The following is a 15,203-nucleotide window of genomic DNA, read 5'->3' on the forward strand; positions in this document are numbered from 1 at the left end:
AGAAGAGTCAAACAACAAGAGTTCCCAGCCCAATTGCATGGTATAAAAGGCCTGAATTGATCTTTAGATGTGCAAAAAGGGGGACAGGGAATAGGAATCGGTGTTTTTGGCCTCTATAAATGACACAGGTGGGACCTATGCTGGTATACCACATCCATTTCCTCTGTGAACAAATGTTTTAGAAGATGTTGAAAAATTGACCTACTGCAGAATAAAGCCACAAAATTGACTTAAAGGTTGGAGAAAATGCAGTGAGAGCCATAAAAAGCTTGTTCTTCAGCAAAAAAGAAGATGGAGAGGCTACTTGATCACAGTGCATTAGTGTCTTCATGGGGGGGGGGGGGGGAAATGTATGAATAGTCTAAAACACCAAGAGACAAGAGCCTGGAAGGTGAAGCTGGGCCAAAACAAATGAGGAATGAGGCACGTGTTTCTACTCATGAGTTTTAACTACTCCATGAAAAGTTCAGAGAGCAGGGCAGATGTACTCTGCAGACTAAATGCCTTCCCCAAAAACACTGTTAAGCCACTGAGATATCAGCAGGCCCTGGGCATGCAGGAGATTAAATGATACGTGCCACAGCATCCAATTCAACAAACCAGTGTTTTCTGCTGGCATTATTCCCCGTGAATAAACCCAAATTTTTGTTAACAAATTGCTGAACATTTAAATCATCATTAGACATCAGCTCATTTCCATTTCCACAATTTATTCTCATGCATTGACAAGATTAACAGTGTAAAATTTATGCTCAATTTGTGCTTTCGTGGCTGTCCTCTGACTCTTGTGAAAAGGAAGCTTTTGAAAAAAAGCTTTTTTCCTGCTGGACAAACTTTAGATTTTACAGCAAGACTCTGAAGCAGCCTAGCCCCAGTATAAACGTGAGACATTAATTTTATACCAGTTAAATCTCCAATGCTTCATGAAAATGTAGTCTTACATGCTTTTATTTATGATACTTCAAATATCTATAGAAAACAGTAATTTATTACTAAACTGATGTTAGCCACATACAACATGTGACTATCCATGTTACATTTCCTTTATCACACTAAACCTTTTGTAATGTCACAGAGAATACAGTGGGCATCACTTCAAAACTTACGTCAGAATTACGTTCATTAGAAACCTAAAACGTATTAGCGATTTGTCCTTTCCTATCACCCAAATCAGGTATCACTGTTCTTCCAGGAGGTCTCCACACAGAAGGGATTCTACAAGGTGTAGCAAACTCAGCAGGAGAATGCCAGATCTTTACAACAAAACTGTAGCTGGGGCTTTCACAAACTGGTTCTTAGCTAAAACATCATTTTCTTTTCCTTCTACAGCAGAAAGATTCCTTCTTAGAAAACTAATTGAGTCCAAGTTTAATGTATTTTCTAGGATGAATTAATCCTCTATATTCTGTTTCAATCCCTTTGATGAATAAATACTTCAAAGGGAGTCCTTTTGAAACTTGACCTTAAGTCTTTCCTTCCTCCCAATGCAGAGTCCCAAAGTGGACAGGTCATCTTCCACAAACTCCTACTTTCACGAAGACACAGTCGAGCATTTCTGGGTTATGGCACAAACCGGATTTTACACCAATGCAAAAGGGTTTTCACATGTCCTCAACAAAACCAGGATGACAAAATGGTGTGAGCCACCCAGTCCAAGGGACCTGTACATTTCTCACACGTACTCTGCCAACATCCAGACTGCTGGAGGACAAAAGCAAACCCAGCAAACCAGAGGAGTCCAGCACAACAGAACCAACCCCACTTCATCTGTTGGCCAACATGTCCTGGGGTATGTATCACTGACACCCCAAATATGGAGCTTGAATAACCTCTGCCCCCAGCCTGCCCCACCCCTGTACCTGGATGCTGAAGAGCCTTTGACCACCACTTCACATCACCTTTTGCACCTCAGTCTTGAAAGCAGCAGTATTCCACACCAGCATTCCAGACCAACCAATCACAATGCAAATGGCCAGGTCCATGCTAACATTCCATTAAAAGTGATGAATCCATTTCAAATCTTAGCTGCTTATCATACTTTTAAAGGGAAAGGATTTTTCCTAATATAAAACTAAGGCTTAGTATAGTGTAACTCAAATGCAATTCTAAAATAAATGGAATTTCACAGTAGTCACAACCATCTACTGGCAGTGGGCTCAACCAAAATATACTTCCTATGCAAATGATCACACTGGAAAAAAATTACTCACCTAGAAATGGAATGAGGCTGAATTAATTAGTGTTAAAGTTTATAATCCCTCATTTTTATGTAACAGTTACATGACCACAAGTGAAGCATAAAAGGAGGAGGGGAAAAAAATGAAGTGTTTAGCTTCATTAATCAGTTCATAAGTTTACTGATTTAGCTTGCAGAATTTATTCACATGCAGTGCTGGCTTAAAACCCCATATATTACAAGTCCAAATCCTACCCAAGATACAGAAGAAAAGGATCTCATTTTTAAATTATTTAAATAAATTACCTGAAGAGCTTAAGGAGGAAAAAAAATGTGCAGCACTGCAAATTTAAGGAAATATGGGAAATTGGATTTCAAAACTACATTCAAGGCAGAAACCAACTGCAGAAGGAAGCAGCATTAAGCAGTAAACACTTGACAAATATGAGTGTTGCACAAGCATCTACTAAGGCTTTAGGAACACCCACCGTAACTATTTCTTACTAAATCATGCTTATGAAGTACCACTCCAAATTCACTAAGTATTTTTACAAGAATCCTTTTGTCAGTTCCCAAATATTTTGTCTCTTGCAACTGGTTATTTTTACAGCCGCTGTCAGAAATCAGACCTGAATCTATTCTCTGTTAACATGGCCATTCCCACCCCTGAAAGACAAAGAGAGACACAAGACCTCACACTCCACTTCCTTTATTCAGACTGCAAACCCAAGCTGGTGCTGGTACCTACAAGGACATTCAGGTCAAAACACACCAGCCCATGCTGAGCCCAGGCTCTCACCAATCAACTTCATTACAACAGGTATTAAATTTCGTATCTAATTGTGCTTTCAAAGCTGCATATAAAAGTGGAATTGGAGTCAGACATGAAGTTACTACTACTCACTTCCTCAACTACTCTTTTGCCCAGGAGCCCTACAGTTTAAGGTACACAGAAAGGAAAAGAGGGAAATGTCCAGGGGTGTTCCATGTCCTACACCTCAAGAGTTCATCTATAAAAAAACAAAACAAAAACCAAACAACTTACTTGAAGCTGTAAGAACAACTTTGCTAAATATAATAAACAGAAAGGAAAGAGTCTTCCCTTAAAAAAAAAAAAACCTCTAATTAGAAGCCATTTCTCTAATGGACAAACACTGAAAGCAGAAGTTGGACCAAACTGCTAAAAATAACTACAACAGCAAGATCCCAAAGTTTCACATCTAAACTGCAAAAACAAGGAGGTCTAGTAAGGAAAAGACTGTTTTCAGCCAGGAGGCAGCATTTCTTTTAAACACATTTCTGAAGGAGCTAAAGCTGTGTTTTCTTGTCATCTTTATTCAAGTATTTCACAGCAGTTATATTACAAATTACAGTAAAATGTTCAAAATTTCCAGAAGTTCAAAAAAATTAAATAACTTACTTCAAACTAACATAAAATGAAGTCAAAATGCAAAACATCAATTTAAACACAATTCTGAATAAAACTATAGAATCCAAAATATACCATAGCTGATGAAGGAAGTCTACTTAATCCACAAAGTAGACACACGTTAATGAAACCAAACAGGACGTCCCAATGTCTAAATAACCCAATGTACAAGATACAAATGATGCAAGTACAAGCCCAAATTCAAGCTTATGGTGTGATTACAAAATAAAACAAAAACAAAATAAAAGACTATCAGCTGCAGGACCTGCCATTCACGAGACTGAAGGTAAAACCAGCGCTGACTCACCAACTTAATTAAAAAAAAAAAAAAAAGGAAGACAAGATATTACAAAACCCAGTAATCCTATAAATACATTGGCATATGAGGAAATCAAGTAACAATATAGAGGACACAAAACAAAACAAAACAAAATAATCACAGGTGAGATTCAAGCTTGCAATTACAATTAACTCCAGAGCCATCACCCAAGAGCAACTCTATCACTCCAAAACAGCCCCCCTCAGCCCCCAGGGACACCTCCTCCTCCTGGCTGGCCACATTCCATAGAGTCCAGGACAAGAACTCACACAGGAGTTTATTTGCAATTTTCACAACAAGAAACAAGGAAGAGAGGTCAATTTGTACAAACTCTTGCCAGTGCTATGTGGCAAAAAAATTAAAAACATACAAAGAGTAAACAAGTTTAGACCACATGGATAGATTAACAGCTGTTTTAACTCTATAACCACCAGACATCTGTAAAGGAAAACAAAAACTGAAGTGTGGTTATTTGGGCTAAGAAGGCGAGTATATCATTTTAGGTAAGCTGTCCACTAGAACATCTGATATTAGCTACGTTTCTCTAAAACAACATGGCAGCTCCTCAGTTAGTAAAGTTGCCTCTTAATGATTTTTCCCAATCAACAACTGACAGTAAAAATTTTCCTTTAGAAACCTGACCTTTTAGAACTTTTTTTAATGCTAGGCATTAGCTTAAACTTGCTTTTTACACTCACTGGTGACTAAAATTCTCAACTGTTTTAGTTTATATAAATTTATTATCTTCTTAAAAATGAATGCAGTTTTATCTTCCACAAGTGCTGCTGTTACTTGAACAAAAACTTCTTTGAGTAAGTGAAACTGGAATAAATATTTTTAAAAAATTCTGCAGCAAGAACCTGAGACTTGCAAAAAACCCTTTTATCAGAAACTTGCTACAAAAAATCTGCTACATTTCATTTAATCAAATCTTAAAGTTTGTAACAATTTCCATCAAAATACAAAATGCTGTTAATGTACCAGACACATAAATATCTCAAACAGGTATGATGCTAATAAATACTAAATGAAACATGGAAAAAAATCCCATAATCAAATCTGAGATCAAAGAATCTCATTTAAAATGTGTTTTCTGCTTGTTGTTGTTTTTAATCGCACTTTCCCACCTAAAAAATACAGTGTTTCTGCATGGGTTGCATTTCGGTGTAACTACATGTACATGAATGCTTAAAACCTTTTTCTGCTATTACCTATGAAGAAAAACAGTGGCATTTGGGGGTGAAAAAGATCTAAGACAGGCTGATGTTTAACCATAATGGACAAAGCACTTTGGATGACTGCAGTAGCCCAAGGCTCATGTTTTCTCTCTCTGCAGCACTGCCCTGGGATGAGCCGTAGAGGTGGAGACAAGTCCCTAAGCCTAGGTTTGTACAGGGGAGCAGCGTGATTACAGTCCTCCATAAACACTGATGGTAACTAAAATACAAAAAGCTGAGGTAGCTCAGGATCTCTGCAGTAGTCTGTTTTCTCTATTTAAAAACTAATCACACTGCATTGCATATTTCTGGACAGACACTTCTGCAGCTACGTAGGGACAGTCACAATGAATGGTTCACGATGGGAACACCAGCCAACTGCTCTAGAACACTTTCCACATGGGTGTGAAATAAACCAGCCCAGGTAATGTTCTAATACCGAGCTTGTGATGAAACATAAAGCCTGCCTAGACTGTTCTCTCCAGCTGCCAGAAAGGAAAGGTGTTGAACCACACAATTCAGACCCAGAGGACTCTTAGAAAAGATGGATTCAAAAGGCTCTCTTCCAATCCTCCCCACAGTAACAATGCTTTGCACAGAACGACATGTGAAACCTAAGAGAAGTTTTATTTTCAGCTGAGATTGGGCTCCAGGACTTTGACCAACTATAGTGTCTTCTTGCCTGCACTGCACAGTCCAAGCTATGTTACAAACACAGACCTTCCCAACGAAACCTGCCAGTATTAACCTTGCTTTCCTTAGAGAACTCGCACTGGAAAACAAGGATATGGTGGGAAAATGCTTCATTTTTAGCAACACAGAAGCGTTTCACTGTGTAACTTGTTTCTAAAACAAAATACATACCAATGAAAAAGGAATTTCACCATTTTGGTAAAGTATGTGGCTTTTTCAGTGTGTCTTAGTTTAGTTCTGTAGAGTAAGACAGGCATTATAGAACCATAATACTGGCTGCCATCCAATGAAGATAATACAATTCATCCTTTTGGAGATCTTCATTCTGCAGACAGATTTCTAACATTGCCATTTGCTATAATCCAAACAAATTGCTTAGCCTTATCTTTCTCAATTGACTAAAAGGCACATTAAAGGCAGTTCTAGAGAGCCTCATCTTCCAATTACTGTACATCCAGTTACTCAAGATTCCTACCACAATGCATCACTGCCTTCTTTAGGACAGATTTTTTTTTTTTTGTCCATAACCCCAGAGAAGAGAAAAATTGGAAAAAAAAAATAAAAAAAGGTTGCCTGTTTAAAAATATTCAACTTAGATCTGCTCTTTCCAGTCCTCTTGTATGTGTTGGTCTTCATTTTGCCTGAAGTTTCCCCAAAGATAATGCATGTAGAGTGAACAAGAGCAGGAATGAGAACAGTTTCTGTAGCACCAAAAATCTCCAAGCTGTGGCATTGTATTCTTTATTTATATCAGATACAACTATATGAAGTTCCGTTTGGTTCTTGTAGGCTGGTTGGTTTCAGGTACCTGAGACAATAGCACCAAATTCAACAGAAACAAAAAGAGAGAGCACTTAAGACCAAGGCTCTGCACATACTTGGTGCAAATGGAAACTGAATGGCTCAGAGGACTGCTCTCCCATGAGCAGTTTGAGAGGATAAACCCACCCATCTTGACGAGTTCACAGGAATGTTTCAAACACATGAACTGTTCTTTCCATCTCCTGCAAGAGACACAGACCATTAACCATTGATAAATATAGAGAGACAGAAACAAGAGTTACTTTATGTAGTAGTACTTACTGTGAATACTTTTTTTAATCTGAACAAATAAATATATGAAAACAGACATTTCTGTTTATTAGCTGCTATCTGCTAGCAAAATACAGTAAAAGAGGGAACTCATTAAAGAAGCATTAATGCAGAAAAGCACTCTACGATGACAGTCCATGAGAAAATCAAGGCTTATTAGGGTCACTTATATAATAAATGTGCTCAATATATATTAGGAAAGCATTGCAGTGGCACACTGCATGAGTCCAAGTCTTACTGCACACTTCTGCTGTTGGTGACCCAGCTGTAATCACAAGTCTGCACAGTTTGGATAATCAAAGTAAAGATTGGTCTCTACACACTCCTGCTGGACAGATGACTTTTTAATCTACCTAACATCTTGCTCAGACTTTCAACACATTTTTAGGTGAAGATGGCAAGGAATAGCATGAAAACAGTTTAAAAAGTATTCAGCAGGAACTCTACAAAACCCCCCACTATGGCTTTTCAGGTTTTGTTGTAAATTATTCATGGAGAAAAATATTTAGTGCTCAGTGATCCAACTGGGAAGTAGCAACTGTCGTCCTTTTCTCAGCAGGGCTGGTTATCAGCAAGCTGATCCAAACCCCTCTGCAGTTAGAACAGAGCTGGCATCAGTCTGTGCCAATGGTGAAATGACCAATTTGCTGTTGATGTACAGGAGGCCTTGGAGGGCAAACACTTCAGTGACAAAGGATGATGGCAAGGCAGACACCTGGCTTCCACCATGCCACTGATCTTCCCAAGGCTGCACTTACTGATCAAGAGAGTGTTCACACTTCTAAGGTCCCGTAAGAAAGTCAGAATCTACAAACTGCATGGACCAGAGGCGGGTAATTGGTTTTGGCCTAGTTACACCAACACAATTAAAGGCAACTGCAGCAATGCTGGGTCAGGGTGCCTATGAAATCACCACTTTACATCCATTGGCAGTCATGCCACAAACATGGAAACTGCTTCTACTCCAATTTACTCTGCTAGTATGTGCTTTTCATGCTACTGCAGTCTCTCCTCGTTTTCCTCTCTTCTTCTAGGTTAAATTCTTAATCCTCTTCTGCATTCTTAGAAATAACCACCAGTTTCTAAGTTACCACACTAAGCTTTTTTCTTTTTATAGATACCTTCTTCAAAGTCTATTAAAGGCTTTTGCCTGCTAGTAGAACAATAAATTGACAGATTAACAGTTTCTGAAAAGCCTATCTCACAATAGTCAGATAAAGAATAAAAGAAGCTGTACAACATCACCTCTATAAGTTGTGATTTGTCATAGTCTCTACGATGTCTGTAGATGCATTGACTGAGGAGTGAATACAATCTCTCAAGTTGGTCAACAGTCAGGTTGTCACTTTTCTTAACCACCAAATCAAGCAGTTTCTGTTGAAACAACAAAAGGTGAAGTTAAGAGGGTTTCTAGAATAATTTTTAAATTTTTTTTAAGGACAAATCAGAAATGCAATGTCTTTTTGAAGCCCTCCTTCGAAGGGATACGTACAAATGAAATGAACCACACCTGGGTATCAGCAAGGCCACTGCTTCAATGTTTATACAAAAAGAACTTGATGTCTCCTTTCACTTCTCTGCTTATACCCACACTTTTATTCTTGTCTTAAGATTCTTTTACTCAGTATAGCTGGGGCAATGTTTGGTCTTTTGGAATGCTACTGCATCCTATTTCATCTTGGTCGGTCATTGTTACAAAGCAAACCCTAAAAACTGCTTTGATGACCAAAGTAGACATTTTTAAGCACTTATACTGGCAGGGAAAAAAAGGACCACCACAGGAAAACATTTCATCTTCCACAAATGTTGTTAAACACAACAGAAAAAGAGAAGGGAGTAGAAGAAGGACACAACATATGCAAAATTTCTCATAACAAGTGTGAAAGTATTTTACATAGTAGCAAAGAGTGACATTTAAGATTTTTTTCTCTCCTGTCATAACAATTCTATGGTTTCTGAAGAGATCATCATCTCTACGCCACAGAAAATGGGATCTAAATTTCATAGGTCACAGTAGGTCAAGCTACTTTTTACAACAGAAGATAGCAAATTTTGTTGTAACTTTAACTGAAAAAACCTGAAGCTTAAAAAAAACTGGAGAAAATTAACTAGCAGTTTATAATGCTAAAACATCAACACAAATTCCCATTTGCTTTCCAATCTTCCACCAAGTATACCTACACAGAAAAGATGATGTTAACTCCCAATTACCAGGCACCCAGCAGTTTCTTGGTACCTGGCACAGCCAATTAACACAACTGAGTACCTGCAAAAACAGCAATTAAAAGACTGGACTGCTAGGAATCCAGTATCATTACTGGATTATAAGGGTAGTAATGATGGGACAGTAAGGATTCAGTAGTTTCATTAACCTTTCATCTAAAAAACACTGATTGACAAATCATTTCCAGGAGTCACTACAATCATAATACTTGTCTGCAGTCAAAACTAAAGGGAATGTTGCTTCAGAACACGGAAAGGAAGCTTTTTCAATTGAGCCTGTTAGTAGTTCAATTTATTTTTTCAGTTCTGTTACCTTTAGTCTGTCATGGTCAACAACCACAGAGGGTAAGGGATCTAAAGGTTCCTCTGGAACCTGCTCCAAACTTGTGGGCTTTGACTGATCCACAGCAACTTTTCTCGTTTTCTTGCTTTTGAACAAACCTGTAATTTGAAAAACAATTATCAGCACTGTCAGTCCCACAAAATGCAGCCTATTTCTTCACTTCAGTTTGATTTTGCTTGTTTAGTTTGTTGGGTTGTTTGGATTCAAGCAAGATTGTAGCACTGCACATTCATTATTCATCAGCTTTGCCAAATTCCAATGCTTACAGGTGCTCAAACCCACAGTTCAGAAGACACACATAAAAATGGCAGTCCTTAAAACTCAACTCCAAAGTGCCAAATTTGAATGAAAACTTAATTCCATTAAGAGTTTTCTCATCCTATCTTTCTATTCAACAACAAATTAAACAGCTTCAAAGACAAGTTCACACACTAAGCAAATGCTAAAATTCTTTCTGCTCAAGTGAAACAAATCTTCATTTTTCTCTCTAAAGCATCCCATGTCTTCATCACCACAGTATTCCAACATCTGCTCTACTCCAAACCTCATGCGTTTGTTACACATTTCTGTTTTCTTCCATCTTTGTATTCAACCTATTGACTAAAATCTTATCTCCTTGTACTCTCCCTACATTCACCCACTATTTTTCTCCTCAACAATTTAAAATGCCTTTTCTTCTGAGGACCCCTGCTATTGTAACCATCCTAAAGAATACAAAATTCACCTACCAAATTCAGAAATGTAAAGGCTCTTAACGCATCATGCTCTTCTTGTGATATTCCTAGGACCTTTCTTGTATTATTCTCCTTACCCTTAGAGAAAATACGTATGTACAAACACAGCCAACATGTACACAGTAATCTTCTCATAATTCAGATCTCTCATTAAAGCTCATTTACTTTGTAAAGCTCAGCACTAACTTTTGAAGTAACGATTCCATTCTTTTAGATAATTCTGAAAGCTCATTAAAAAGGCAATCATGCATAAGGCTTCTATTTCTGTTCCCTGAGGAAACTCTCTCTCTTGCCTTCAAAGGACATGGCCCCTTCTTTTATACACCACCAGGATTTTCCATCTCCTTATCTTCTTCCTGCACTGTTATTGTGCTCACTGTGACTCCAAAGCCAGAGACCTTCTCCAACAGATAAACAACAAGCTGGCTTTTGCGATGAGTTAAACTACTTCAACTTTTGCTACGTGCAATTTTCTAGAGGAATGCATTCTTTATTTCTATGCTTTTTTATCCCATGTCAATGATGCTATTATAATATTCTCTAACAAAACAAGTCAATATCTATCATGTAGATCAAAATATAAATCAAAGAGAATATACAGGCCAAAAGATGTATTATATTTATTGCTATTCATAATATTTTAAAGTATTTAATTATTGTTTGAATGTTATCTCAGTATTTCCCACAAAGCTGACAAATATGAACAGAGTAGTGTTAAGTATGGAGATACACTTTCTTGCCTAGGATAAAAATACAGCAAGTCAAGATTGTACTTCTGGGGAATCCTCAGGATCTTTCTCCCTCAGGGAATTTCCCAGAGCCCTCCCTGGGAGAGACCTACCATAGAGTTTCCCCACCTGGGCAGACAGAAAGGACTTCCCCATGGAGTCTTGCTTAACACTGATCCATCCCAGTTCCTGTCCCTATATGTCCCAACTTCCCCTGGTTTCTCCTTTCCCTGTTTCCTCATTGGTTGTGGTACCCCTGGTGGCCAGCCCTTTCTTCCCTTGGTACCACCCCATAGTCCCCCCAATAAAAGCCTTGTGCAGAGGACAAGGTTCTTTTGTCTCTGGTTCCCCTTTGGCATGCAGAAATCAACCTCGCTGGAATTGACCATACAAAAGGTCCTTCTGCCTCTCTTCGCTGAGCTTGCCGTGGTGAGTGAGGTGTGTGTGGACTTGAGTGCCTTGCCTGAATGCTGACCCAAACAGCTTTTCCACAGGAGATGCTTATTGGGAAATAAGATACAGGTAGCAGCAACCATCTAAACCCCATGCTGCTACATACTTCTAATTCTTCTGTGTGAAATTAAATGCTGTAAGCATACTAAGAGTTTCAAATAAACAGTCAGCAATTAATAAAATATTACTATATAATAATAATAATTTTAACATAAGATATTACAATTAAAAATACATTAACTTTGGCACTGAGATAATGACAGAAACATGGAAAACAAGCTATACCTTCTTTATCTGCTTCAGCATCTTTAGTTTCAATGTCTGCGCTCTGTAGTGTTCTCTCATTATTGCTGCAATGTGGTAACTCGGCTTTCACCAGATCCGTTCCTTGATTTTCACTGGAAGCTTCCATTTTCTCCTTTGGCTGATCTTCAGATAAAGATTTTTGCTTGTTACTAGACCAATCACTGTTGTCACAGGGTGAAACAGCATCAAGTGATTCTACTTTACCATTATGACAGGCTGGAGTAGGTACACCTTCAGAGCCATGTACAGATGTCTCTCCATTCACACAGTCCCCTTTCAATGTAGAGTCCTTCTTTAATTCCTTTTCAGCAGCCAGGGTAATACTGTCAGTTATTAACAGGGATTCATTTGAGCTCTCCTCTTCTGTGGATGCAAAATTGTTTTCCTTTCCTGATGTCCCATTGTTAAGCCTCTGCTCTGCATCTATATCCATAATATCACAAGAGGATTCATCATTTGTCATAGAGAGGTCTCCTGTTTCCTCTCCATTCTCCTCAATGCAGTCAGTGCTGATCTCTAGCTCTCCATTTTCCAGCAATTTACTGTCCTCACCATGATTTTCATCATCAGCAAACTTTGCATCATCCTCATCTTTCTTTAAATTATTGACTTTCCTCTTCTTAATAATGCCTTTGCCCCACTGGGAGCGCCGTCTCGATTTTCTCCTTATTCGAACTGAAAACAAACACACAAACAAACACTTTTAGATGCACAGGTACACCTCAGTAAAGAGACCAGGATATAAGAACATGGTGCTGTGTGAGGCAACCAAGTATCTTCACTCTTCACGATAAAATAAGGTGTCTGTTGATTTGAACGTCAGCAAATTAGAGATAACAAGGAATTTTAGAAATATAAGGAGTGGACACTCAGTCATCCACTCAATTCCTAAACTATGGAAACAAGAAATTCCTACTTAAAACAGCTAAGCAATGTGGTAGTAATTTGGGTAGCTCATTTGGGTAATGAGGACTCAAATACAGTTATTTTCATTTTCCCTTTTTAGCTCCTCAGTGATTTGAAATTATTACACAATGAAACAAATGAAAGTATAATCCATGGATTCATAGGACAATTCAGGTTGGAAGGGACATGAGGAAGCCTCTAATCCAACCTATTACTCCAACCAGAGTCAGCTGTGAGGGCCATATTGTGCTACTCAACTTGAAACAATATAGGCATGTGATTCCTTTTTTTCATTATTTCTCCATGAAATTTTACTTTTTCTTATTTCTTGTGGATATTCTCAGCTCAGTCAGAGAGAAAGAGAAAGGTTTTCTAACCAGGCGAGAGCCTGGGAAGCAGTTGCGAAAGAATGTAACTAATTCTCTGTCTTGTTATTCACACTGTTTATAGATATGTTCTGCCACCGTGCATCATTCACTGCACACCAATGGTGTGGGATGTTTTTACTCTAAGACCAATTAAATTAGTCCGCACGATGTTCTCTATATATAGAGCGGTACATTTGAAATAGAGAGAGTTCATTTTCTTAGCCTTCTGATCTGGAGTTCTCTGTTCCCATCCTGCTCAACAGCATCAATTTCTTAGTTTTATTTTCTGTGCCTTTGAAAAATTACATAATGAACTATTTTTCAGAAAGGCCACTTTATTTTATTAACCAATCTGCAGTGAGATACAACTAAGGTACCAATCTACAGGTTTTGGGGCACATTTGTAATTTGATGAGCAAATGCAGACAGAAGACCATTCCAACCTAATGGTATTGTCAATATCCTTTTCAAAAGCACTAACTAGACACAGCTCAGAAGACCAGGAAGACACTGGGAAAAAGTGAAGCTTCTACATTCAAATCCAAGCAATGATAAAGACTGTTCAATTTTTGCAAAATTGCTTAAGTTGTGGCAAACTATTATAAATGAAAATCACAGCCAGTAATAACCAGAGAATGACAAATTTCCTTCCATTTCAAAGTGAACTCTTATGCTGAGCACCTCCATAATGTTCTTTACATTTGTAAGTTGCTTTGATTTATGGGGTATTAAGTCCTACACCTGTGTCTGCCAACCACACACTGAGTTACAAAGACCTTGCTTTGAAGATACCAGCACTATGCAGGTACAAGTGTTGACAATTAATTCACAGCCACTCAGAAGCACAGTTGTACTTCAGAACTTCTCCCCATGAGTGCTGTAAGTTAGCAGGTAGCTTAACAACTACATTAGGAGTAAATCCTAACCTTTTAGCTTTAAAGCTATCTAAAGTTGCAATAAAAACAGTCTCACTTGGAATGTGTATTTATTGTTACAAATAATCTTTATGGAGAACTGCAAGATTTGAAGGGGGGAAAAAAATCCCCTTTCTCCAGCCATGTTCAAGATCTGATAGTGACTTCTACAGTCAGTGTCACTCTTATACTGATGATGAACTACAACCTACTCACATAACTTTTCAGGAGTTTGTGTGTTTTTTCCCTAGATTGTGCAAGAGATTTTCATTAATCACTGAACCAGCAAATCTGAAACTAAACAGGGAAATGTAAACTTACAGACAAAAATAGAAATAATACTCTATTAGGCAACAAACTGAAACTCAGAGCAACTCCAAAGATGGGTAAATAAAACACAGAAGGAGAGTACAAGTCTTTTAAAGGAGATCTGGTGCATCCTAAACATATAAATAAATAAATAAGATGAAATTTTTAAAGATACACTGATTTTTGGCAATTTAGGCAGACTTTGCTGTAATTCAGATAGATATACCAGATATATTGTGAAGTATATTTGACATCTTTTGTATCAGTGAATTGTACTTCAAATATTTAATGGTGCATCCCTTCTGTCCACATTGTGAGTTCCACATGGGATGAGAATCCATAATTTCCCCAAACACACAAGTACATTCCTAACATTCTTAGGTGTGAGAGAAATCACTTTAAAGCAAAATGGAATTAATCCTTGTATTACCCATTTCATTAAATTTCAAGTCTTTCCCAACTGAGAGTCAGCAAGTCCAGCTCACTCAGTGTCTCATGCAGTATTTTTGAACAAACATTATGCATGTTGTTTTTTACCGCTGTTTTTAATTAGGACAAAGCAACAACAAAAAGTGAGGTAGCAATGTCTTTTGGGATGAGAGAGGAAATTCTGGTTCCAGATCTTTAACAACCAAAACATTGTTACACAGGTTTTTCTTTGTTACACAGAGTCGAGCCTCTAAATTAGTGAAAAGTTGAGCAAGGGATACAGCATTTAAAAACAAACCCCACCACCAGTCTTTCTGTCCTGCTTAATTCCCCCAGTTAAGTTAAGGGAGTGGTACAAGGAGAAGTGTTTAATGGACCAGAGAACCATGTGACAAATTGTAGAAACTGACACCACATTTCATCACCTATATTGGTCCCCTTTATAGTTACTGGAAATAAAAAGGCACTACTACAAGAGTATCATGGATCTGAGAAGCTGCCATAAGAGGCAGGGAACTGTCCTACAGGACAGTTGATTATGACTTTAAAAGGATGAAGGAGCTA

At 38.0% G+C, this 15,203-nt stretch overlaps 1 protein-coding gene across 4 annotated transcripts in view; it reads right to left on the reverse strand.

The window, feature by feature from the left end:
- Positions 1-2,869: 2,869 nt before the first annotated feature.
- Positions 2,870-15,203, reverse strand: part of ATAD2B (ATPase family AAA domain containing 2B) — a 75,965-nt gene continuing 63,631 nt past the window's right edge. For 3 of the 4 annotated variants that reach the window (XM_053939326.1, XM_053939325.1, XM_053939328.1), the window contains 4 exons: positions 11,693-12,388; positions 9,463-9,590; positions 8,172-8,300; positions 2,870-6,838 (listed from right to left, as the gene is read on the reverse strand). In XM_053939326.1, coding sequence (XP_053795301.1) covers positions 6,797-6,838; positions 8,172-8,300; positions 9,463-9,590; positions 11,693-12,388 — 995 coding nt within the window. In that variant the 3' untranslated portion in view covers positions 2,870-6,796. The remainder of the gene's footprint in view (positions 6,839-8,171; positions 8,301-9,462; positions 9,591-11,692; positions 12,389-15,203) is intronic. The other variant, XM_053939327.1, reaches the window with a different exon arrangement.

This window comes from Vidua chalybeata, chromosome 3, assembly GCF_026979565.1.
Source record: "Vidua chalybeata isolate OUT-0048 chromosome 3, bVidCha1 merged haplotype, whole genome shotgun sequence".
Lineage (NCBI taxonomy): Eukaryota > Metazoa > Chordata > Aves > Passeriformes > Viduidae > Vidua > Vidua chalybeata.